Source organism: Talpa europaea, assembly GCF_964194135.1.
Source record: "Talpa europaea genome assembly, chromosome: 15".
NCBI classification, from domain to species: Eukaryota; Metazoa; Chordata; class Mammalia; order Eulipotyphla; family Talpidae; genus Talpa; species Talpa europaea.
The window spans coordinates 45,754,504-45,781,794 of NC_140083.1; the positions used below are offsets into that span (position 1 = coordinate 45,754,504).

The 27,291-nt window shown below is 39.0% G+C and overlaps 1 protein-coding gene across 1 annotated transcript in view; it reads right to left on the reverse strand.

Annotated features, from left to right (window-relative positions):
- Positions 1-26,719, reverse strand: part of PDZRN4 (PDZ domain containing ring finger 4) — a gene marked incomplete at both ends in the record, with an annotated part of 382,893 nt that extends 356,174 nt beyond the window's left edge. Inside the window, 3 exons of the mRNA XM_084255237.1 lie at positions 21,834-21,941; positions 23,743-23,829; positions 26,084-26,719. Coding sequence (XP_084111363.1) covers positions 21,834-21,941; positions 23,743-23,829; positions 26,084-26,719 — 831 coding nt within the window. The remainder of the gene's footprint in view (positions 1-21,833; positions 21,942-23,742; positions 23,830-26,083) is intronic.
- Positions 26,720-27,291: the final 572 nt, after the last annotated feature.

Consider the following 27,291-nt stretch of genomic DNA (forward strand, 5'->3'; position numbering starts at 1 on the left):
AGGAGTCACTTAAGGGCCTCCTTTAAGTGGCATAGGGGTTAAGTCTCAGTGTTGTCACTGCCACGACCTCAGTGTTGTCAATCCCCGGCCAGGGAGGTGACCCACATGGCACAGTAGACCTCTCCTGTCTCACCTGCTTCTCCCCTAAGAAGTGGATTTCAGTAGATCTACCTTTTCGGCTCCCCACTCTGTCTCTGGGGAATTCTCTCACCCCCCCACCCCACACACACACCTCTGGCCTGTACCCCAGCTCTTCCACACACAAAAAAGTCACTAAAACTGTAATATGAAGAAAAGTAGTGTATGGTTACAGCTACACCAAAGCATGATGGGATGATGCCTATAATTTATGACGTTCCTGAACCTGTCCATTGGTCTCCCAACTCCATGTTTATTTTTCAGATCTACCCTCAACTTTGCAGTCAGAATAATTTTCTAAAAATGTTAATTTGATTTGTCAAGTAAGTGCTTAAATAATTTTTAAGATATATTTATGCATACAAGAACTGGGGTACAGGCCAGAGGTGTAGGGGAGTGAGTGGTGTAGGAGTGAGAGGATTCACCACGTGGGTCAGCCACCTGGCTGGGGATGGAACCCATACTGCAGTGACTGGCTTGATAGCAGTGAGACTTTAAACCCTGGGCCACCAGGGAGGCCCCCCAGTGCTTAAATAATTTAATGGGTTCTTATTGTTTTTAGGATTAAAAAACACAAGCTAGTTTATAAGTAGGGTAACCATATATAATTTAGCATTAAATTGGGGCGCTTTTGAGAGTGAGATATTAGTAATCTCTTTTCTGGGGCAGGGCCTCCCAGGGCAACTGAATGTGTGGTCACCTCGCTTTTGAGCTAATACATGAATTAGCCACTTCAAAGTGCCCCTAACCCTCACTGAAAGCCATTCTTCTACCTGTTTCCTTTCAATTCCCACAATGTGAACTGAACTTTTCAAACTTCAGAGTTTTTGCACAGATATGTTTATCTGTATGAAAGACTCTGTTCCTTCCAGGTCCACCCATGTTGTGCAAATGGCAGGATTTCATCCTTTTATAGCTGACAAACACCACGTGATTTCACTCATGTGTGGTGTATGGAGAAAATAAACTTACAGATAACGGGGGGAAAAATTAGGATTATAGGATCAACTAGTGATTACCAGAAGGAAAGGGGTAAAGGGGTGGATAAATCAATGTGACCCAGCGATTCCACTTCTAGAAATCTTACCCAAAGGACACAAAAACATTAATTTGAAAGGAAACCTGCACTCCTATGTTTACTGCAGTATTATTTACAATAGCAAAGATATGGAAACAACCCAAATGCCCCCAAATAGATGAATGGATCAAAAAGTTGTGGTCTATATACACAATGGAATATTACTCAGCCATCAAAAAGGACAAACACTTGCCATTTGCAGCAACATAGTGGAGCTGGAAGGATGATGTTTGCTGAAATTAGTCATAAGGAAAAAGATAAATACTGGATGTTGTCATTTATATGTGGTATATAGAAAAACCAAATATCAAAACCAAATATCAAAACCAAATACCAAACAAAATATCAAAAAAAAGTCAAAATTAGCAAACTGGCCATACAACTGAGGCATACAGCAAAGTATAAAGAGGGATGGTGAGAATACAGGGAAGCGATGAACACAAGGGACTATGGTGGTGGTTCATGGGTGATAACATGGAAGGAGAACTATGGGGACTACAATGATGTAAGAAAAAAATTTAAAATAATAGATAAATAGGGGTGGGTAAATCAGGAAAAAAAGAGGACAGTGGCATGGTGAAGAATGGAATTTGAGTTTTAAAGGTGAACTTTGTGCAGGATATACACCTGTTGATTTTTAATTATACACACCTGAAATTTGTGTAATATCACTTCAATTAAAAAATTAAAATGAAACATTAAAAGACTTTCCTAAATCCTTGTCCAATATGTATTTTAGTTGCAAGTATGTTATAAATATTCCTCCTCAAATAAAAGTCCCTTGATTTTAAAAGAAAAATATCTTACCCTCACCCCCATTACTTCCTCAAATGACATCTAAAATCTTTCTCATGTATTTACTATAATTTTTGAATTACCAATTGTTTGATTTCTGTTATTTTATCACAATTATAGTCCTTGGGTATAGTATAACTATTACCTAGCATAGTAACTGTCTCATAGAAGCTATGGAAACATTTATAGAATGAATGAGAAAATTAATATTTAAAAAGAGAGAAATTGAGAATAAGAACTCTGCCATAGAAATTATTGGTATAACTCTTTAGATTTGTTTTTATATAAAGCACATCAAAAAAAATTAGGGCTATCAGTCTTTCTGTATTTAAACGGTATAGGTAGTCTATGTGGATGATAGAAAATAAAGAATAGTAGTGGAATATCTGTAACAGGATGGTCCTCAGGGAAAGGGGAGGTTCCATATTCCCTGTGCCCCCCACCCCCCAACCCAAGGAAGGGTGGAGCTGAGCAGGGAGGAGAAAGAGAAGCTAGAGAGGAGACTGGGGAAGGAAGGAAAAGGAGGGAGAGCAAAAAGAAGACCTGGAGGAGGCATGTGGAGCAGAGAGACATGTGAAGAAGTTACACTTGCTTCTCAGCCTGGAACTTGTACTACGGACTTTGGGGACATGGAAAGAGACACTTGAAAGAGACATGGGTGACAGGCCTGTGGGGAGGTTAATAATGGCGGCTTTGATCTTGATTTTGATTTTGCTCCTTATGTCCCAGAGGTGCTGGGCCCCTTCTGCCTCTTTCCTATGGGTCCCCAGCAGGAGGTGCCTTAGACTGTGACAGGCTTTCAGGCTTCAGTGGCCCTGCTCTGGGCCAACCCTGTTTGGCTGGACATTAACCTACGAGGGAATGGGTAACTACGGATGCTTGATTTGGAGACTATATTCTTTGTCTGTTTCTACCATCTCTTTATTGCACACCAATCATATTAAAGTTTCTTTCCATTAAAGGTTGTATGCATTAGAGTACGATTTGTCTTGATGCAGCAGATGGCAAAACCTATTTAGAGTGGCAGGTTTGGGGATCTGGGGTGCCCTTCACCCTTCCCAATAACAAATCCACCTACCTAAACAAGAAACCTCTTGTACAGATATTAACTAATAAATAAAACAAACAAAAAATAAACACAAAAAACAGGTGGAAGAAGGATATCACTGCATCATAATTGTCTATTTGAGTGCAATATTTTTGTCTGGGGAAAACAGATGCCTAAATATCTATAGAGAAGATTATGTTCCTACATTAACTGTATAATTTAGTTAATGCCCATAGAGATTTTGAAACAGGGACTGGGATAAGGCAAGATGGAATTAACATCAGATTGGCCTTCTCTTACCATGAAATGTACCAGCTAGTGCCTGGTCAAAGGTTTATTCATGAGTACAGGAACCCTTTCCTGCACATAGAAAATAGAAAATAGAAATATGCAGGAAAATAGAAAAATGCAAATGAAGTTCCTTTAAATTAGACTTCAGGCATGTATACCTATTTTAGGAGTTGTATATAAAGGAGGCTGGTGTAGAAAAGGAATAATAAAGAGAGATCCTGACAGAAAAACATCCATAGATAAATAATTAATGTCACTGCTACAAGTTTCTGGCCTCATTAAAACATATAATCCTAAAACTAAATTTTCATTTCAATTTCGGTTGAAATGAATGGCTTTTGTTCTGCCTAAACTGATTCTCATTTTGCTCATCAAATTCAATTGCATTTTCACACATCCAACCTTCTTTCTGTGCCTGCTGCTTATACCATCCAATTATCAAATCAGAGGAAGATCTACAGGTGACCTTCTTGATTTCTTAGGGTTGCCATTTTAGTATAATAGTTTTCTGATTAGCACTTCTCATGCTAATGATATCACATTACATAAGCACCTTAGGAAAAAGAAATTCAAAAATGTAGAAATGACTAGAGAAAATAGATCTATCCAAAAAACTTTCCATGAATTACACAGACAGAAATAAAATTAAGTAAATTCATGAAATAAAAACCTTCTCTTATATTCTATAACAGATTCTCTTCTACCACACACCAAAGCAATAAAATCTGAAGTTACCTTCTAAGAATCTATAACTGGGTTAGCTTCTGAAAATTAATTCCAATCTGGAATTTGAGAATCCTTCCATACCCTCTGAGTTTTCCCCTCAAGGACAAAAGGGCTCTGATTATAACAGGGTGGTCCTTATGAAAAAGGGAGGGTCTAATTCCCTGCCCCACCCAAGGGAGGGTGGAGCTGAGCAGGGAGGAGGAGAAGCTGCAGAGAATACTGGAGAAGGAAGGAAGCAGGATGGAGAGCAAGAAGGAGACCTGGAGGAGGCACATGGAGCAGAGAGACATGTGAAGAAGCTGCACTTGCTTCTTGGTCTTGGACTGGTTGAAACAGACGTGTGTGAGAGACAAGTGGGGAGATTAACAATGGCAGCTTTGATCTTACTTTTGTTCCTTCTGTCCCAAATGTGTGGGGGCCCCTCTGCCCTTTTCCTGTGGGTCCCCACCAGGAGGGACCTTAAACTGTGACAGGCTTTCAGGCCTCAGTGGCCCTGCTTTGGGCCAACCCTGTTTGGCTGGACATTCACCTACGAGGGGATAGGTAGCTTCAGGTGCTGGACCTGAATTTAAAGTTCTTTTCCATTAAAGGTCTGATATGTTTTGCCTTTATGTGGAGGATGGTAGAACCTATTTAGAACAGACAGATTTGGGGGTTCTGAGGTGCCCCTCTTCCTGTCCTGTAACATGACAACACTTTCAATAACACGAATCCTATAAAATCACACGTGTGACACTGACAACTTGGAACCTTGGATTGCTATACAACTTATTTCCAATTGTCTATATTTGCTGAGGGAAGGAAATATTTGGAACTTAATTTTCAAGGAAAAAAATTATTTTTACTCCCTGACATTGCGTAAAACTGATGAGGTTTGAGAGATTATATCTGAATAGCTTGGCATGAAGAAAAGAGCTATAACTCATTAGCAAAAATAGAAAAAGGAATTAGAAATCTTAGAAATGTTTTCAGACATTCTGGAATGTGAAACCTTCAGCAAAATCTATTGTAGGTAGGTAGATCAGGATGAGACCAGAGGTGCTGGGGTGAAGGAATTCACCGGAGACAGAGTGGAGAACAGAACAGGTGGATTTACTGAAATACACTGTTAAGAGAAGGAGCGGGTGAGACAGGAGAAGTCAGCACACTAAGAAGGATTTGAGCCTCTCTTTTATACTCTGTTTTTGCGGGCTTTCTAACTTGGGGCACCAGTTTGCGCCAGTTATCTGCTGGGCTGTCTGGTCTCTGGTACTGGCCTTTGACACAGGTATATTCTGGCCTCTGCTCTGCTTTCCTGGAGCTGGGCTGGTTTTTCTGGTCATGGTGGTCAGTTTTATGGCCTTGTGCCCAAGGCAGCCTGATCTATTCCCTTGTGTCTTCCAACCTCCCAAATCTGCTTGCTGGGTCAGAAGTGGGGGCTTATTTTTCAACCTTATTCAATTGTACCTGGACAAAATCTACATTCAACAACCCATCCCAGAAACTACACAAAGAACATACTAAGTCAGAGCTTACCATTTCAAACCTGGATAATTCATATTTACACTTGGTGTTAAGGATTTCCCACAATAGTTCCCCAAAAGTTTTTAATGATATTTTACAATAAGGCTCATTTTTACAAAATTGCATACAGAAATAATTTAAAAGATTTATATTTTCATATTTATAAAATGCTAAAAATGAGTTTTTGAAAGTATGATACTTTTGTTGCATTTTTACAAATGCTGTTCTATATGAAGTATATTTTACCACTTTCCCTTCTAAAGATATCGATAATCATATGAAACAATATTTATGATTTTCTTTATCTGTTACCCAGGGGTCTTTAAAAAACCTAGCAAGTAACTTGATTTATTTTTTAGCACATTTCAACTCAATATAAACTTTTGCTTCTTATGAGCCATTAACTTACCCACTCATTTGTATCCCAGCAGTCTTCCCAAAATATGGATTAAAAAATGTCCTTATGTGGGCCTTCCCGGTGGTGCAGCGGGTTGAACGCTGTGCTGTGAAGCTGTCCACAGCCTCTGTGGCGCGTGTTAGATTCCTGGCCAGTCAGGGAGATTCCCCTGTGGTGTGGCAGACCTCTCCTACCTCGCCCACTGCTCCCCTCAGCAATGTATTTCAGTCCGTCTGTCTGTTCTGCTCCCCACTCTCTTCTGAAATCTCCCACCCCCCTGTGCCTCTGACCTGTACCCCCATTTTTGTATAAATAAATATTTTTTTAAAGAATGTCCTTATGATAGAACAATGTGCTGACATATTACATTCAAACTTGACAAAAAAAGAATAAGACACGGAGAGGTTCATGCACACACATATTTAGAGAAATTCACAAGGTTCAAGTACTGTAGGGTAAGTGAATGCATTGGGCTTTATAGGACACTAGCCTCTGTGGCTGTCATCTGCAGCCTTGTTGGTGTTGATGCAGGAGGCGCTTGGGAGCATGGAGCAGGGCACACATGCCTGATTGTGGACACCTGGAGCATGGGTGTGGGCACGTATAAGTGTGCACACCTGAGCCCAGAGGCCAGGGATGCAGGGTGATGTCACTCAGAGACAGAGGACAGCTATGAAAGGATGGCAAGGAGAGGACAAGCAGTGTGACTACAGAAGAGGCAAGGCCATGAGAGAATACCAGAGAGAGAGACCAGAAAAAGAGTGCAATGATTTGGATGGAGGAGTGTAGGGTAAAGAAAATCAGGCTTTTCTGCCCTTCCGCCATCAGGATAGATGATGGATCCTTGTCCTGAATGCATGCCTGATGGCGGACACCTGGAATAGGGTGTGGGCATAGGTAGATGGGATTCAGCTGAGCTAAGACTGTGCTTTTAAGGGCGGCGTCACGGGGGGACACCAGCAGCACCAGCAGCAGCAGTAGCAGCACCAGCAGCAGCAGTAGAACCTGAAAGAGAAGCCGAAGCAGAAGCAGAGAACGCCAGAGAGCCCAGATAGAGTGAAGACTTGCTGGGGGCTGGGAGGCCTGCCAGCCTCCCAGCCCCCCAGCCAGCACCCCTGCCTGCCATATGCCTGGTGAACCCCAAATAAAAAACCTGCAAAACTACTGAGGACTCTGACTCCTCCTTTACCCGGTCTGCATGGGATCAGAAAACCTGCACTGTGCCCAGTCCGGCCTTTACAAGGAGGGACTGTGAAACTCAGTTGCCTGCCTGCCTCCCACCCCCGCTTTGCAGGGCCTGGGCCTGCCTCCTTGCCTTCCAGCCTCCCTGCCTGGTGTACCTGTGTACCTGGTTCCCTGAGCAACATTAAGGCCTGTAAAATCTACCAAAGGACTCTCCTTTATCTGTCTGACCAAGTCTATAGTGAACCTGCCCTTCGCTTGCTGGCACAGTAAGTACATTCTAAAATCTCATCTAACTGAACTTACACAAGCCCAAACTCCTAGAGCATGAAAACAATGAAGGTAAAGGTTTTCATTACCTTGGACATCACAACCTTCTTTTTTACACATTTTTGGGAGGAAGGAGATCCACAAGGAACAAGAATAAATACTTGTAGAATGAATAATCATTGCTTTCTTCCTACAATCATGTTCTTCTCCAGAGAATATATAATAGGCACCTTATTATATAGTTCTTTCCAAGGAAGAAAAAAGATGATAGAGCATGTTTCCTACAAATCAGATGTACAGGCTTTTATTAAAAATAAATTCATATGTCTTTCTTAGTTTTTTTATTTTACAAAGCCACTTCCAATCAAAAATTAATCTGAAAATGGCAAAGGATAACAAGCAAATGCATTCAGTTGTGATCATTTAAAAGGTCGAGTTTCTTCAGCTGCTATGGTTAATTAACAAAGAACAGAAACTAAACTCTAAAATGATGCAAACAAATATTACTGACATGTACAACACAAATCTCTTAAAAGAAAATCTTATGGAGACTAAATAGATTGGATGGAGCTTGTTTGTTTTTTTTTTTTTTATAAAAAAGATTTATTTATTTATGCACACAAGAGCTGGGGTGCAGGCCAGAGATGGGGGGGGGTGAGAGGATTCACCAGAGACAAAGTAGGGAGCAGAACAGGCAGAGTTACTGAAATACACTACAAAGGGGAGCAGCGGGTGAGACAGGAGAGGTCTGCTATGCCATGTGGGTCACCTCCCTGGCTGGGGATCAAACTCAAGCTGCAGTGGTTGCAGATAGCTTCATAGTGCTGTCTGTGCCACCAGGAGGTCCGTGCTTAACCCCTTGTGCCACCAGGAGGGCTGTGATTGTTTTGTTTTGTTTTTTCTTTTAAGTGAAAGTTTCATATGCAAAAAACATTAGGATATTAAGTTCTAGGAATTTGATGCTCTTGTAGTAGAAATCTCTCTTCTTCAAGTTATTCTGAGGGATGGATTTACACTATTCCCTTGAGTCACATAGTCAAGTTTTTATCATAAAATTACATTAAAAACTTCTATTTCATCAGGTTAGACGTTTCTGTACATTATGAATCCTGAGATTTAATAATTGAATCCTGGGAGTAAAGGAAATGGTAGACATTATATTTATGTATAAGGCTTAAAATTTACAAAGAACTAAGAATGATCAAACTATCTGTAACTTTTTCTACTAGCTGTTTTAAGATTTTTTAACAATGGAAGTTATTACAAACTCTAAATTGTACAAAAAGGATAAAATGAATAGTGTATTTCTTTGAACTTTCTGATAAAGAGTAAAATGGGTTAATATTGTAATTAATGTTGTGTATGTAAAAACAAACACAGAAATCTACAGGACAAATTGGGAATACAGAAATAAAATCACACACATATAAAAAACTAATTTACATCAGAGGAGTCAGGAGCTTACAATGAAGCATGGAAAATCTCTTCAATAAATGGTGCTGGGAAAATTGAAAAGCCAGTATCTAACACCATACACAAAAAAAATGATTCAAAATTAATTAATGAATTGAAAGAAAGACTTGAAAACATAAAATACATAGAAGAAAATGTAGGTTATATACTCCTTGACATCAGCCTTAGGGGCTAAAATCCAGCAGGGAGGGAAACAAAAGCAAAATAAACAATGAAAGTCAATTGTTTACTTGCATAATAGTTGTGAGCCAACAGATTCTTTCAGTTCTGAGAGTCTCTCTTACCAAGTGTTTACCCTTTATCTTAGTGCTGGCTGACTTGTTATGCCTTGATGACCTAATTCTGAGTCAGTAGGAGCTGATATTACTGGAGTTGTAGTTTGAATCTAAAGAAAAAGTATACCTCTCTAAGAGGAGATATGCATTGTAAAGTTCTGTGTTACAAAAATAAACATCCTCTAAGAGAAATCTCAGTTAAAAAAAAATTCTTTGATCATTCTTATCTGTTGGAAAGAATTATGCCTCTAAAAAAGTCACACCCACACATTCAGGAGGGTGAAAGGGTTTGTAACTGTGCATGGAAGACAAAGGCATTTGTTCAGGGATCATATTAATCTTTGTGACACTATAACAAAGAAGTGTGAAGGATACATAAACAGTGTGGCAGTCCAACAAAAGGAGTAATATTAAAAACTGATCATGCCAAGATGATGAAATTCAATAAGTCAAAAGAAACACAGAATTACTTCTGGAGAAACTTGGGAGATCAGAAGCATATAATTACTTTACAAGAGATGATGTGTTTAAAAGAAACTTAGCAAAACTTTTGCATCCATTTAGTACATATTTATTGCACACCTCATATATGTCAAGCATAGAGTTAACAGCAATGCTGGATTTGTTTTATTCCTGTACTCTTATTTATTTATTTATTTATTTATTTATTTATTTATTTATTTATTTTGTGTGTAGAAGAACTGGGGTGTAGGTCAGAGGCGCAGAGGGTTAGAAGATTCACCAGAGAGAAAGTGGGGAGCAGAACAAATGATTGACTGAAATACACTGCTGAGGGGAGCAGCGGGCAAGACAAGAGAGGTCTGATGAGCCCTATGTGGGTCAGCTCCCTGACTGGCGATAGAATTCAGGCTGCAGGGCTGAAAGCGCTGAGACTTATACCCTAGGCCACCAGGAGATCCTATTCTTGTACTAAAGAGTACAAGTTTATCAAACAACTGAGTGCCCACTGTGTCCCGGGCAGTATGCTAGATATTGAAAGCACATAAAAGGGTACGATTTCTGCATTTATTGTGCCACATATAGCTACTTTACAAAGAAGTCATCAAGGAGCTCTGCATACTCCACTTTGCAAGGTGACTTAAATAATAATAATAATAATAAAAAAAAGACACAAAATACCAAGTCCTCTTTAGTACATGAAGTAATTAGACTCTACCCTACTGGTAAGAATGTAAATTCCCACGATCATTTAAAATAATCTGGCACTAATTACTGAAGCAGAATATGTGCATGTCCCACAAATATACAAATGGACTCCTGGGGTGTGGGGCTGTACCTCCATGTATCTATCGGAAATGTATGCATATATTCACCAAAAAATGCATATGATAATGTTCAGAACTATTTTTTTGTGTTTGAAGAACTGAGGCCAGAGGTATAGGGGGTCAGAGGACCCACCAGAGACAGAGTGGGGAGCACAAAAGGCAGATCTACTGAAATACACTGCTGAGGGGAGCACCGGGCGAGAGAGGAGAGGTCTATGCCATGTGGGTCAGTTCCCTTGCAGGGGAAACAACTCAGGACATAGAGGTGATAGCACTGACACTTACCCCTAGGTCACCAGGGAGGCCTCCTATATTATTAAATGTCCTGTTTGGTCATTATCAAACAGAAATGTCATGGTAATTCCTCTGTGCCACTCATTCACTATGTGGTTTTTATTTGGTTGGTTTGTTTTTAATGTGTACCTGTCTCCTTGTCTTGAGTAAAAGCTTTTGAGGTATATACAATTGCTAAAAAGCATTTTTTTATTTCGAGCAAAAGAGCCTATTTTCACTCCAATGCATACTTATTTATTTAGTAAATTATCATGTTTGCAGCAAATTTCTTTTTTTCCCATAATGCTTTTTTTTAATTGCAGTAGCATTAGTTTACAACACTGTATATAATTGAGGGTATAGTAAATTCCACTGGATTCCAATGGATTATCTTTTATTTTCACTTTACTAAAGCATCATCATAAATTAAATTGTAAGATATTTAAAGTGCACTTTGTAGTGGTTTGACATACATGCATAGATATACACTGTGAAAAAACTTAAGAACTTCCACCATCTGGATAATTAATATCATATCACATACATATTTTTTTCCTTAATATGGTGAAAAAATGTAAGTTACATTCTCTTGGGCCCCCCTGGTGGCCTAGCAGTTAAGTCACAGCGCTATCATTGCTATGGCCTGAGTCCAATCCCTGGCCAGGGAGATGACCCATATAGGGTACAGCAGACCTCTCCTGTCTCACCTGCTGCTCCCCTTAGCAGTATATTTCAGTTCATCTACATGTTCTGCTCCCACTCTGTCTCTGGTGAATCCTCTCACCCTCCCACCTCTAGCCTACATCCAGTCCTTCTATGCAAAAATAAATAAAATCTTGAAAAAAAAAGTTACATTTTCTCTTAGCAATTTTCATTGATCTCATATGTGTTGTCCACTACAGTCATTACACATTGTTAAATACATATTAAAGATGAAAATTTGTACCCTTTTATCAACTTCTCTTTATTTTCCCACCCCAAAATCAAATACAAAAACTCAGTTTTATATTCAAACAACAAACTATCAAAAACTGAAATTAAGAAATAATTCCAGGCATCCCCTGGTGGAGCAGTGGTTGAGCGCTGGGCTGTAAAGCTGCCCACAGCCTCTGCAGCACCGGTTCTATCCCCAGCCGGCCAGCGAGGGTCCCACATGGCGCGACAGACCTCTCCTGCCACGCCCACTGCTCCCCTCAGCAGTGTATTTCGTCAGTCTGCCTGTTCTATTCCCCGCTCTGACTGATGAATTCTCTCACCCTCCCAAGCTTCTGACTGTTCCCAGTGCTTGTATAAATAGATAAATAAATGTTTAAAAAAAAAAAGAATCCCATTTACATTCACATCTTCACATCAAAAATAACATCTAGAAATAAATTTAACCAAGGAAGTCAAAGATATGCTCACTGAAAATATAAGACATTGATGAAAAAATTTGAGAACTCAAGTAATTGGAAATACATTCCATGCTTAAGCCTTGCAGGAATTAACATTGTTAAAGTATCCATACTACCAACAGCAATCCACAGATTCAATGCAATCCCTTCCAAACTCCAAAGACATTTTTCACCAAAATAGAAAATAATTCCTAAAATAATCTGTGAATAGACAAAGAAATATTAAAAAATAAAACAAATTTGAAGATATTACATGTCCTGATTTTAAATATTACAAAGCTATAATAGTCCGACATATAGTATTGATTAAAAAAAAAAAAAAACACCTAAGTGAACAGAACAGAATAAAGAATGTAGAAATGAACCCAGGCATATGTGCCCAATTAATTCACAACAAAGGAGTCAGGAATATACAATGGGAAATAAAATCTCTTTGATTAATGAATGGGAAATAAAATCTCTTCGATTAATGATGTTGGGGAAACTAGACAGTCACATGAATGAAACTGGATCCCTATCTTATATCAAACCCAAAAATCATCAAAATGAATTAAAGACTTGAATGTAACACCTGAAGCCATAAAATTCTAGGAAAAAAAAAAGAGTAAGCTTCTTGCCATGGGTCTTGGCAATGATGTTTTATTATTTGACAACAATGAAAGGCAACAAAAGGTAACATAAACAGGTGGGGCCACATTGAAATAAGTTTCTGCATAACCTTAACAAATCAAACCACCAAAAAAAAGAAATGGCAACATTTGCAATGGGAAAAAATATTCATCAATCACTTAATCTGAAATGGGGTTTACCAAAAGAATAGTAACATCACCATCCTCCCACCCAACCCTGCCAAAAAAAAAGTAAACAGGCAGAGAAACTAAATGGGACATTTTTCTAAAGACATCCATATCAACAAGTAAGTGAAAAGCTGCTTAACATCACTATCATCAGGAAAATGCAAATTAAAACCCCAAATGAGATTTCACCTTATACCAGTTTAGAGGCTCTCATCAACAAGGAAAGAGAGAGCAAGAGGTGTCAGGATGTGGAAAAAAGGGAACCTTTGTGTACTGTCAGTGGGAATGTAAATGGGTACAGTCTCTATGGAAATAGTATGGAAATGAAAATAGGATATGAAAAACATATCTGCACCACTGCATTCACTACAGCATTGTTCATAATAAGAAAGATAGAGAAACGATGTATGTATCTATCAACAGATGGTTAGATAAAGATACATGTACATGCGCATGTGCACATACATGTATACATCCCACTGGAATATTATTCAGCCATAAAAAGTAGGAAATCCTATGACAACATGGCATTATAATGAAATCATATGAAATGAAATAAGGCAAAGACAATTACTACATGGTATCGCTTGTATGCCATTACTCATAGGTGGAATCTAAAATAGTAACACAAACTCATAAAAAGAGAGTAGAGAAATGGTTATCTTTTATATGACTAACACTTTTACTAACTAACTTTTCTAAATATGACTTCATAAAAGTAAATTTTTGTTCCTTTAATGTCAATACTATAGATTATATGAGCAAAATACCAAATTACCTAATTTCACATAAATATCTTAAAATGTTTAATCTAACCTGATATATTTTTCCAGCTATTTGATGCTAAATTTTATTCTGTGTTATGAAAAATAACCATTTCCCTATGAAGGGAGCACCATATTCAATGGTTCATCTAATTTTATGAGTTGAAGATTTATTCCTAAATGTTTTGTAGAAATGCAGAATTGTTTAAAATATTTGAAACCATAAGATGAATAATGGCTATTCTTTGTGGAAAATTTTATTTGAAAATGACAATAAATCACTTCTGTTAACTAAGAAAAGAGGAGGGAAGCTGACTAAAGGTACTGTCCATAACATTGAACTGTGATGTGGCCATAATAATTCATAGGATTAAGGTCAAGCATCAAATCCATCCAACTCATGTTAGTTGCTCTTTTCTCCTTGTGTGACACTTTCTCACTGCACTGCAAAGTACAATCTTTAAAAAAAGAACGGAGAACTTTGTGTTGATGTCTATACACTAGACTCTGCTAGGACTACAATAGCATGTATTCTACAAAAGCACAACCTTCTCTAGTTGCCTTAACAAGTTGCAAGCACCAAGCTTATCTCTAAGCTTAGAGCTGGGGCTCCTCCCAGCTGGGGCTTCTGTTAATTATTCCACCAGGGTCCCATCAAGAGAACTTCAAAGAGCCTCCCAGCCACTCCTCAGTACTCTAGGAAGCCTCTAGCTTTGTCTTTTCACCAAACCATTTACAAAGCTTGGAAACTCTGAAAACATCTTTCATCTTTTCACTTCCTCTGTGGTTAATCATGTTTTTGTTCAAATCCATGTTCTGTCCACTGTGATTTTCTGCAAATGTGCTTTGCAGGCAAACATGTGAATTCAGTCAGTTTTACCAAAGTTGTTAGAATTCAACAATGAAAATTCTACATTAGGATGAAGGCAAACACACATGTTTTCAAACCCAACTTAAGCATTTACATACTCAGATTGCATTGTGGACTTTGGATTTTTTAATTTACAGTGAAAAAAAAAAGAAAAACAGTATAGAGAAATGCTTCAATCCATTGTAACCAGATCTTACAGATCTTGAAATGTAAAAAACAATAAGTCTTTCAACTTCTGGATGGAATGAGAAGGAATAGTATGTGGCAGGGAGAGCCTTGAGGTCTGCCCTTATAGCACCTGACAACCTCTTGGATCTAAACTAAAATCTTGAGCTCAAAGTTCATCCACTTATTTATTTTATCATTCAAATAAAGTTAGCACCCTGCTTATAGTTTACAAAGTTGAGAGGAAGCACGATGAAAATATTAAGGCCAGTAAAGCATTAAACCTTGCATTTATGGGGGCAAAGAGTAAATGCACGGCATGGCATAGGAGAGGGGGAGGCACTGAAACCCATTGGCCAGAGAGATAAAAGAGTCACTTCACTTGGTGGATTGTGAAGGGCTTCAGGGAGTGCAGGATTTTTGAAGATCGCTCAGAAATGTCCACCTAAAGAACAGATGTGGGGCAGGGTGAGAACCTCAGATAGAAAGGAAAAAATGGATAAAAGCAGAGAGGCCTAAAGATAAGAAAGAGAAGTTTCACATGACTGCAGTAGAAGATTAAAAAAAAAAATGGAAGGAAACAAAGTAAAGCTTTTGAATTTCCTTTTTTTTTTGGCAAAGAAGTGCTGGGGTATATGCCAGAGGTGTGGGGGGTGAGAGGATTCACCAGAGACAGAGTGGGGAGCAGTGGGGGCGGATCCACTGAAATACATTGCTGAGGGGAGCAGGGGGTGAGACAGGAGAGGTCTGCTGCACCCTGTGTGGGTCAGCTCCCTGGCTGGGAATTGAACTCAAGCCATGGCAGTGATAGCCCTGAGACTTAACCCCTAGGCCACCAGGGAGGCCCCAGTTCCATTATTTCCTTAATAAATTTTTATTGTTTCCTATTGACTAATGAGGAACTATAAACAAAGGAGAAAAAGGGCCTCCCTGGTGGTGCAGACAGTTGAGCGCTGCACGCTGCACTGTGAAGCTGTCCGCAGCCTCTGCAGAGCAGGTTTGATCCTGGCAGGCAAGAATCCCACATGGCGAAGCAGATCTCTCCTGTCTCACCCGCTGCTTCCCTCAGCAGTGTATTTCGTCAGTCTGCCTGCTCTGCTCCCCACTCTGTCTCTGGTGAATCTTCTCACCCTCCCGCACATCTGGCCTACCCTGGTTCTTGCATAAAAATAAATAGATTTAAAATAAAAAAAAAGGAGGAAAAGAAAAAAATAACCTCTGACAGTAGCAGGAATTTGAGGTGCAAGTGGTAAAGGGAGCTTTCAGTCAGAAGTTTCCGTGTTAGTCAAGGTGCAAAGGTGCAAGGCTGACAATCCTTAAGGCATTACTTCCAGTTCATATGCCCTGGGGTAAGCTTTCATCATTCAATTATCGGTGTTATAAGTGAATTTATAGACATTCATTCTTAAAAACAAATAGTGCAGAGAAATAATGTGAGAAAGAAGACTCCAGATGGCTAAGATGTTGAAGGAAAAAAGTAAAGTAAAGTAGATATGGTATGCTTTGAAACTTTACCAGAAACCAATGAGTCTTGTTTTAAAATAAATCTTGCTGATTCTTTCAAGGATTTGTTGAGTTTTGATGCATACATACAATGATGAATTTGTAATGGAAATGCCACCTGCATTAGGTACCCAGGAAACCTGTGCAGTTCCATGTGGAGGCTCTGTGTCCTTTCCCTGAGTTTAGCATTCAAAGTTAAGTTGAGTACATATACAATTATAAAAGAGAGGAAACATTGCTTAACATACTAAAACTCAGTAGTTTGAAGTCCTAGCCATACTGTCTTTTGTAAGTGGAAATAAAACTGCATTTATTAATAATGGACACTCAGTAAAGTGGGAAAACACTACAATCACATCATAGAAGATTTGAAAGTTTAGCTGTTCTTACCCTTAGAGTTACAGGCGAGAAACTGAAAATAAGAAAACTTGAGAAATCTTCACAAGATCACCCAGCACAAATTCCAGACCAACGCCAAATGCAAAGCTAGGAAGCCAGGGCACTTTCTTCCACAAATCCCACTATGTTACAAACCCCATTTCATAAGTTCTAAAAAGGAATTGAACAACTCCTGGGAGAACCGGAAAATGAAAACAAACCCACAGCTTCATTCTCCTGCATGAAGACAGTTACATCCTTTTATGTTCTGACCAATGGGAGAAGCATCTTCCTGCAGTCTGACTTCCTTTGTACAGGAATGCAGGACCCAGACACCACACGGGCAGAGAGAGAGGCTTATAGATCTTTATTTCCATAACAGAGCATACCGCCTGGCACATAAGGGTAATTAGCAAATGCCTGTTGAATGACAGAATGACATCATGCATACACAGTGATTCAGCTTTGACCCACAGCTTTTCTTGCAGCTGAGGGTCCACGTGACTATGTGAAAATGCACAATTCCAAACTTTCCACCTCTAATCACCTCAACTCTGGTGTCTAAGTAAATCGGTATGACGGAATTTGGGAGGTGATGTGGATTATGTAAGAAGGGGAAGAAAAACATGGCTTCCTGTCTCTGTGCCTGGACAACAAACTATCTGCCAAAGCTGCATGAACCACATCAAGCTCACAATAGTGGGTTCCTTGATCTGCCCTGGGCCTGGCCCTTCGTATATGTATTAACTACAATGGTAGAGAAACTGAGGCACAACTGACTTATTCAAGATCACAAGTTTAAAGACGGACAGGAATCATCTTAAGTTCTTAGTCAAGTCTCCTTAATTTCAAAATGCATACTCTTCCCACTGCATCACACTGCATTTCAAGACACACTAAAATAGACAATTATATAAAGATAGCTATATCATGATGTTAAAGCTACACACAATCTAAATAGCATTTAATCATAATTACTAATCTCATTAAATGCAATTCTTTACTTGCACTAACATGATTATTTTTAGGTCTTTCTTAATTCAGATAATCAGTCTGTTATTTGAATAGTAAAATACACTTTTACCATGTGGGATGATATTTTATCAGCGTTCAGTGATATGTCTGAATTAATCAGCAATTTGCCAAAAACAAAACTAACAGCCCACCAGATTTACTAATGACCTACAAAATGTGTGGATGCTTCTTTTCCATATGCAAATTAGCGGCTCTGGCTGCTTTTTGAGGTGCTCTGTGCCCCCAGCCCCTGAGAGGTAGCACACTGTCAATATGATTCAATAGCTGTCCTAAATGTTTATCTTTGATTTGCATTTAACTTCCTGTGTTAACAGCTCTAATCTAACTGTGCAGGCCTAAGGCAAATAAACATAACAACCACAGAAGATTTTTACATTATTGGTGCAGAGAGTAATGACAGGACATGCAGGAGGTATAACATCATGCAACTAAAGCAAAGTGTAGTTGTCTGTCTGGAATAGTTAAGAAGGTCTGGCTGAGATGGTGCATTTGTGAAGTCCTTCCTGCTACTGATAAGCTAAGCACTTTACAGAAAGGACTAATACACTGACCTAGTTCAATGGGAGAACTGTTTCAAAGAGTGTATGAAAATACCTATTATACTGCACGTCATCTTCAAACTAAATAAATAGAAAAGATTTCAGTATAGACACTGAACAAAACTCTATTTTCTGCTCCTCACTTCTCAGAGACTTCACATACTCACCACCCCCACACTTCAGTGTCCAGATGAGCTAAGGTGTATTGCAGATCACAAAGAGACTAGGAACAGGAAGGGAAAAGAAAGTGTGGCTCAAGAGCCACATGATCCACAATTCACCCTCTCATTCACATTCCCACTCTGGACTATGGTGTATTGCCTGCCATCAGAATCATAGAATTAATAACAGAAGACCAGAAGCTGACAACTGCAGAGAGCTTTGATTTTCAACTCCGTCTCATATGCCCCTCCAATATCCTAACACTGCCATGTTATGGGCTGTGCCCAAGTCTCTGATGGTGTCTAGGACCTTCTGTGGTTCCTTCATGTCTTGAAAGGGTGGAAAATAGCCTGCAAAAGGTGCTTTTATCCAGGTATACACTCTAGTTAATTATCTTTGGTCTATCTGAATAACCTTTAACATGCTCTTCTTCTGTTTAGTCTCCAGTGATAGGTTAACACCTTATGCTACCACTCAAATATCATAACTGATTTCCTTTCTACACACAATATTAACAAATTTATCCACAGATGTAAACATCCAGAACATTCTAGAATAAACATCTAGAAATTGATCAACATGGTTGCTCATGGACACTAACTTCAAAGATCAGTTTGCCCTGTATTTTGTACAAAATGACTTGGATTTATCCTGAGGGTAATTTTTTAAATTAAGATTCTTGAATTTGATTAACTTTGGTGGAATACAGAATAATAAAAAATAATACTACTTTTGGTTTTGTTGGTCTTTGTTGAATGTTGGAAAAATTATTATATCTAATATTTTGATCAGAATTAGTAAAAATCTCTAACCATCTGTGGGAACAAACTTCATAGATTCACTTTGGAATTCAAATGAATGATCTAAGAAATTTTTATAAGAACAATTCATAATCTTTTTGTAATATATGCTTTATGTAATTTACTAGACAACATATTTTTCAGCATATCAGGACTATAAATAAAAAAAAGATTTCTTAGAGTTTCTGTCTTTTATTTCAATCACATATCATGGAGTACAAAGCATTTAGTAATACTGTGTATCGTACTGAGGCTGTTAGGTCATGAGGGTAGGTTTCATAATATGTGAATTATTGGTACACTAAACATGGCTAACAAATTTATTTGTTGCACCAGGTTTAAATTAGCATGGCCATTTGAAATTCAAAAATTGAAATGAATAATCCATCATATTTGTTCAATAAACCATTGAGCACAAAAATGAAAGGAAAGAAAATGGCTTTTTTAAAAGCCTTCTATGTATATATACATTTAACTAATATATCTCTTATCAGTTTTTCTACTGAGAAGTATTTAAAATTTATTGGTACCTTAATGGCAGGTGAACTAAAAATATTGACAAGTGTCAAATATTTCTAACTTTTACTAACACACAGGAATCTTTCATAACACACATATATGTATAAGAACAAATATGCTTTCTTGTTTAAATATACATTAAATGTAGTCACACAAATATCTATTCATTCTAAAATACTGATGGGATCACTGTCAGCTGAAAGTGAGAGATTTATTTCTAATAATCTACCTTCAAGAATTTCATGTTATTTAGCCAACATTCCAGAAATATGTACATCACCTAACTCATTTCTTAATTGCAACTATGTTCACATAAACCCATTACAGAACTGTAAGAAAAATATACACATTATCATTGTACAATTGACATAAAAGATATATCAACAAATTTCTATCATTGAGGCAAATTTCAAGTTTTGATCACCGACTGTTAATATATACATATCTAGGTGAAATAACAGTATTATAGCTAGTTATAATTATAATTTGGATTTCCTTTGCTTTCTAGCATATGACTTAAATGAGATTATTTTAACATATATAAGTAACAATGAGATAGATGTCTGGATGCACTTGATTTATTAACCTCACTTTTATAAAATTCCCTTTATACTTTAACAAAACCAATGGGTTTCTAACAAAAGTTTTATATCACAATATAAAAGATTAAATCTTCTTCCTCTCTTTTAATGTAAACTTAATGAAGCCTACACAACATTTTTACATAGTTAGAATAAATTAATTTTTAAATACACACACTGTTTCTTATGTGTATGTATGTGAATGTCTGTGTTCATTGAATATATTTATTCAGCTTCATCAGTCCATCTAATAATATCAGACGTAGGAGCCCATTTTCCATTCAACTGGAAAAACAAAATGTTTTAGAGATGAGGTAAAGAGTAATAAGGACTACTTTTTGTTTAACTTACATTGCCCTTTAAATCATATTGCACAAACACGAGTAAAAATAGAAAAATTCTAACTTTATAAACTGTAGCACAGCATGTCATGTTTTCACTAGGAAATAGTCAAGCTGGATGGTATAAGTGAAAGTAGTTTTGCACTTTCTCGACTACACATATGAAAGAAGAAAATCTTAATACAACAGACCACTTCCAATAAAACCAGGTTTTCAACCAAAGACAACTCCTTTCTTTTTCCCAATGCCTACTAAATATTACAATTCTTTCATTCTTTTTCAAAAACAGAAGATTATTGGTTGCCCTTTACTGTTTAATCTTATCCTAGATCAAATAATTCCAAACCCAGCTTGTTAATACACAAAGGATAAATAAAGATCTAAGACTTTGTTTATTCAAAGTTCAGTGAAGAAAAACAGCCTCCAACCAAAAAGTTTATACAGGCACATGGGAAGAAAGTACCAATGATCATATAATCTAAAATAAATGGAATTTCCTCAAAGAATACAGGAGTCAAATAAAGTCCCCAAATTTCGAGTTCTCCCTTTACAAATACATTAGGATTAACTCCATTGACAAAAGTAACCTAATCATTTCCAGTAATACCAAATACCATCTCAACTAGTTCATAAAATTTGAAAGCACTGAGATGGCAAATGACAGTGACCCAAAATTCTATTATTTCAGCCCAGTTCACTAACTGATAGGTATTACTTTATCACCCTGAAATGCAACAATGCAACAACAATGTACACTAGAGAAAATGAAGCATTCCACCAGTTTCTTTTAGTAGAAAAAAAGGGCTCTGTAAAAAAATGAAGACCATGAATAAGTCTGCCATATTCAACAAAGAAAAATCATTTGTAAAAATCATTCCAAACTCTACATACAACTTGCTAATCACTAGTTTAAAAGATACTTCCCCATCAAGAATGTTTTTCAACAGAGATTTATCATCTTTTAAAAAGAAAGATTATAAAAATTGAATCCTTTAATAATCACACAACTCTCTTCATAGCTCAGAAGAAGAGGCAATTTATTAAGACAGATTATTAACATATTTGGAAAGTCGAGGTGATTTATTCTTTTACCCCAATATCTAAAAATTGATACAGGTTCCACATACAACACACACACACATATTCTAACACATGCCACACCGAGGCAAAACAGCAAGCTTGGAAATACAAAATGTCTATATAATAAATTTCTTTCATTGATCACATTTGTATTTTATCATTGTCTTACCTCAATGATTTTGTCATGAATCTCCAGGCCATCGGCTCTGTCAGCAGGTCCATTTTCCAGAATTTTTGACACATAAATTCCTTCTGTTGATTTTTTTTCCTGATTATTCTATAAAAAATATAGTCATCAGCGTAAAGAACGATCTAAGCAAAATTTGAAGTGGATAAAAGACAATTTGCTGGATGTAACATTACTAATCCTTATAGATGCAACATCCTTTCTTAATTGGGGATTTGGCACTGAATTTTAATTTACTTAATACCAACTAGTCATTCAGCAAGATGGAAGCTTTAAGGAATGATGTTATCTCTGACAAGATTATCTATTTACCTCACATGTTTGAGTATTCAAAGCTCTGAGGAAAAGTATGTCTCATGACTTCAACTGGTTCCCAGGGTATTACTTCTACAGCATCTTACTTCTAAAGAGATGCAGCAAATAAAAGTTATAAACTTAAAGAGAAAAAGCATATCCAGCCTCACTACATAATTGGTTTGAGAGCTGTCCATGTTTTGAAAACATAATCTAACCTCATGTGACAGATTTGATACTATAGCTCTGACTGTGTCTCTTCACAGGGAAGACTAGGAGCTTGATCAAGTGGAAAATCCCAAAAGATCAACTCTAACCTGCAAGAAAACTCATTCAAGGCTAATCTTTACACAGTTCCCATTGCAATCTGCCTAATGATTAGTTAAACCTCAAACATGTAGCCAACAGGGCACAAATAGAATATGTAGCTAGTTACAGGACACCAATTATATTGCAATACATGTAGGGAAAATGTCAACATCCTATAATAACCCATCATTGAATTTTAAATGGCATTTTACTTCATGGCAGTTTAAGTAAAATCATTTCTCATTAATTAGCCTTTCTTAACATGAATTAAGGAACTCTTAAAAATGTCCAAAGTTATCTAAATGTGAAATGCCTAACTATTATTCATTAAAAAATTCCTAGGAGAAAAGAAAACAAAACTGATACCATGAAAAGACTTCTACCTTTTATAATAAATAACAATTGTTCTAGAAACTGAACTATAACAGCCTTAGTTGCCAGGTTTTCAACATACTAAACACAAAGGGGAAATACATCATCCCATCCTGACCTATACATACATTTGGAGAACATCTGTAAGGCAGGATGCAGAAATTTCATGGTAGTTTATTGGGAAAACTAAAGAACATGGCTTTAAAAAAAAAAGCTTCACCTTTTTCTAGTTATGGTAAAAAATTAAGTTGATGTGGCATTTAAGGATATAAAAGAACTTTGCAACATAGTATTTAGTATAAGTTTATATCATGTGTTTTGAAAGCAACTGGCATCAATGTAGAAAGTATTACTCAGGTGAATCATTGAAGTCAATGATATTCAAAATATTATACAATATTATTCTCTATGTAATTGTAAAAATAATGATCCCTTACTTCAGCTTGTTTTTACTATTCCCTCGATCATTCAACATATATTATGAGCTGCCTGAACTGTGTCAGCATCTGAAAACTGACCAAATTGACTAATAAATTGAAGGTGAAACAGGTAATACAACTGCCTAATATTATGAAATAGAAATCCTCATAACCCATTATTGTGAAAGAAGTTTATTTAAGAAATTTCCCACAGGGTTAAAAATGTAGATAAAATGTGACGTGTACTCTCTTTAAAAAAAAATAAAAATAGCCAAGAGAAAAGGGTTCTAGTCTCTTTTTGCTTTATTTTTCTTAAAAAAAGGGGGGGTCTATTTATATAGTGATCTATATGCATTAAGGATGCAGGTATTTAATCACAAGCATAATTTTAAAGATTAAACCACTTATTTTTCTTAATGAAAAAAATCCACAAATGAAAGCATTCTTCTATCATTGCATAAGCCAGAAGGAAGCCATACATTAACAAAATGGGTTACCTGATTTGGTCGCCCTCCTATTATATTGAATCCCAAGGTGTCATTTTCTCTTTCTAACACAATGATGAATGGCTTATGTTCTCCACCCTAGAAGAAAAAAGATAACCAACTAAATAAAAATATAAAAGAAAAAAAATGCTACACTATATTATGCTGCACATAAATTAACATTTGAAAAGAGAAAAAAAATCTCAAAATTAAAGATGGTTCAATTGGGGAGGTTAATTATTCCTGTGCAGGTGAGAAAAATAACTTCTCTAAAATGACTAAATGAGTTTACATTTTTATACTTGCAGCTATCTTTTATTCTAATGCAACATCTAATTTTCATTTGTAGTGTGAAACAGATTCCCAGTTTAACCCTGCAGTATTTTCATTTTACCTCAACATTGCAAAAGAGTTAAAGAATCTGAGAATTATTGCTCTGTAAAATTTTCACTTTGGATGTCTTAAGGCATTTAGGAAATAGTGACTTATATATATTTCTTTCACCAGTAATGTTTGGGTTGCCATTGTTATGCAGAATCCAGTTGGTAACAGTAATATAAATTCTAAAATACTATTCTTATTTTATTTTGCCTAATTTCTGCAGAATTTTTTAAAAGATAGGATTTGTGCCAAGTAAAACAGTGTATGCCTTTCCTGGTGGCCAAATAGGAGTTAAATAAGAATTACATGTACAACCTGTTTATTAGTAAAGACCAACTTAAATATGAGACAAAATAGCGCCGGACTAGCCATTTTATTCGTGATGATAGATATTATTAACTATCCAAGGGAAGTTTCTATTTGGAAATTACTTTTGATTTATAGAATTCCATATCCATCACCACCATAACCATCATCACCTGCCCGGGAGCTTTCCAGTTGGTGCAAACAGCGGCCCCTACTGGCAGTGGGAAAACATGTCTTAGGAGCATAGAGAGGCTTTTGATAGTTTGCAAATCACTGGGCAAATTTTCCTCACTTCTCAAAACCACAGCTTGACTTGTTGCACGCGCTTCTCCCTCAAAGAATTCTAGGTGTTTCTCCTTTCCATCAACCGCTGCTTCCCTAGGGTCTTGATACCTGAATTTATACAGGTTATACAGGGCATAGTTCTGTGCTTTCTGGATCTCCCCATTTCGTAAATTTACCAGCACCTAAGTAAAATAGAGGAAGAACGGTAGATAGTTTCGTCTTTTGCTAAGCTTTGTGTTTGCATTTATCAGAGGAGAACGTTTTCAGCCGCTCAACGTGGATTGTCTGTTCTAGGTTCCAGGGCAGAAGCTTCTAAACTTGATGCCTGAGCTGGAGGCAGTGCAAAGCGTCGCAAATGGAAATAGTCCTCAGTTGCTCCTCCCCAGGAGTGCCGAGGAATAAAAACAGTTCCTTGAATGGAGTGCAAGTTCTGCTAAATCCCTGCTCTCCATGGCAGCGACCAAAAATGTCAAACACTGAGCAGAAGTCCTCCAGAAGAGAAGTAACAGCTTTATAAACAAGTCTCTTCACAAGGGATGCTGCAAAGAGGCTTGTTTATTCGGTCTGAAAGCAAGCAGTCCACACTGGAGCAAGCAGCTTCAAAAAAAGAAGAAAAACAGCCGCTGCCTGGGGGCTCCCAGAGCTAGTTTGACCTCAGATGGACGGCGGCGCTCAGACTTGGCTCCGAAAGTCACACCACCACCGCACCCCCGCCGCCTCCACAAATAACAAGATCTAGGGGCAGGGGAGGATTTAATTTAGGGGTGAGGGTGATTTAAAAAGAACTTTGCAGGTATGAAATAATAACCCCACATCTTGATCTCTCAGCTCTTGAGGTCGTCTTCATGCCCCACATCCCTAATGGTCCCTGCACTGAGCTGATATAGACACCCAACCCTGGTGGGGCAGAGAAACTAAGTCATCGAAAGCTAAAAATATTTCCAGGCGTGGGACTGACAAGGCTGAGGATGCTGGCAGCGGCGGGCGGGCTTGGCAGGGCGGAGAAGTCCAGGCTTCCTACCCCTCTTGATTTGCTTCAGTCACAAGCGAAAGAATAATAATAATAATAATAAATACAGAGGGAAGAAGGGTGAAAGATGAGGAGCAAAGATCTGGGTGGCAAAGTGATGTTTCCTAATTCCTACTTTTCCGTGGAAAAGTTGGAAATGCGTCCGTTTAACTCTTTCCCAATCTAATGCAAGTGGAAGCAGGAAAAGCCTCAACGGCCGGCCGTGCCACCCTGACTAGGGCCGGCGGACGCTCCCTGTGGCAGGATCAGGACAGAAGTCACCTCAGGGAATCCTGAAGTGTCAGACAGAACGGCTCCGATTTCCACCCCGATCGATCACCCTCCCCCGGCGTCCATTCCCTCTGCGCTTACCCGGCCGTGGCCGCCGCCCAGGTCCCTGGCGAAGTTGCGGACGTGAGCCATGTACTGAGCGAACTTCTCCTGGTACCTGCGGACCGTGAGCTGCACCTCGCCCTGCAGCACCCAGAGCTGCGCCAGCAGCGCCTTCTCGCGCCGCCTCCAGGCGAGGACGCCAGGCCCCGGCCCGCTCCCGCCGCCGCCGCCCGGCAGCCCCCCGCCCGCGCCCCTGCGGTCTCCCGGCGGGGCTCCGCCGCCCTCCCGCGCGGGCACGTCCCCGCGGCGGCAATCGCCGGGTCCCGAGACGCCGCCCTGGAGGCTGGGGCCAGGGCGAAAGTCGCAGCGCTCGACGTGCGCGGCCAGCTCGCGCAGCGGGACGGAGAGGCTGCAGCCGCGCGCGCGGTAATCGCAATGGATGCGCAGCTTCTGGATGAGGCTGCGCAGAGGCAGCACCCGGTACAGTTCGCCCGGCGCCAGGAGCTGGCACTGCAGCGGGCACCGGCGCCTCCGCGCTGCCCAGGGCAGCAGGCAGCTGGCGCAGAAGACGTGGCCGCAAGGCGTGCACAGGGGCTCCTCCAGCACCTGGCCGCACAACTTGCACTCGAAATCCGGGTCCACGGCTTCAGCGAAACGCTCCAGGGCAAAACCCATGGTGGGGGTGGGACTGGGGGTTGGGGGAGGGAGGGGGGAGGGGACCCGCTGAGCGGAGTTCACTTTCTTCGAGTTCCCCAGCCTCCCCGGGGCTGCCCTGGGACTGCGCTCCCGCTGCAGCCCTGGCCGGTCAAGTGGGGGCGGAGAAGGATACGGGGTGGTGATCTCAGAGTTCGTTGGGCTTGAACTTTGCAGGCTCTGGCTAGGGCCCCGACTTCGCCGTTTTGACGCTGGTAGACTCCACCTCGGAAGCCACCGCCCCCCACCCCCGCCTCCTTGGCTGCGGGGCGATTTATCCAATTTTGTCCGCGGAGAGCAGAGGCCGGTTTACCAGAGGGCCCTTGAGAACGCTGTGCTCTCCCTTGCCTGCTCCGTGGAGTTCAGGCATTCCTCCGGGACAGCCGCTGACGGGCAGGGGTTGCTGTACAGACACAACTTTCACTTCCACCAGAATGCAAGCTCCGAGAGAGCTGGATATGCACATTTTCCACTGAAAACTCATCGTCCCGCCTCAAGTTAATTCTTCAATAAATGTGTTTGATATCGATGCACTTTTATTTTTTTCAAATCAG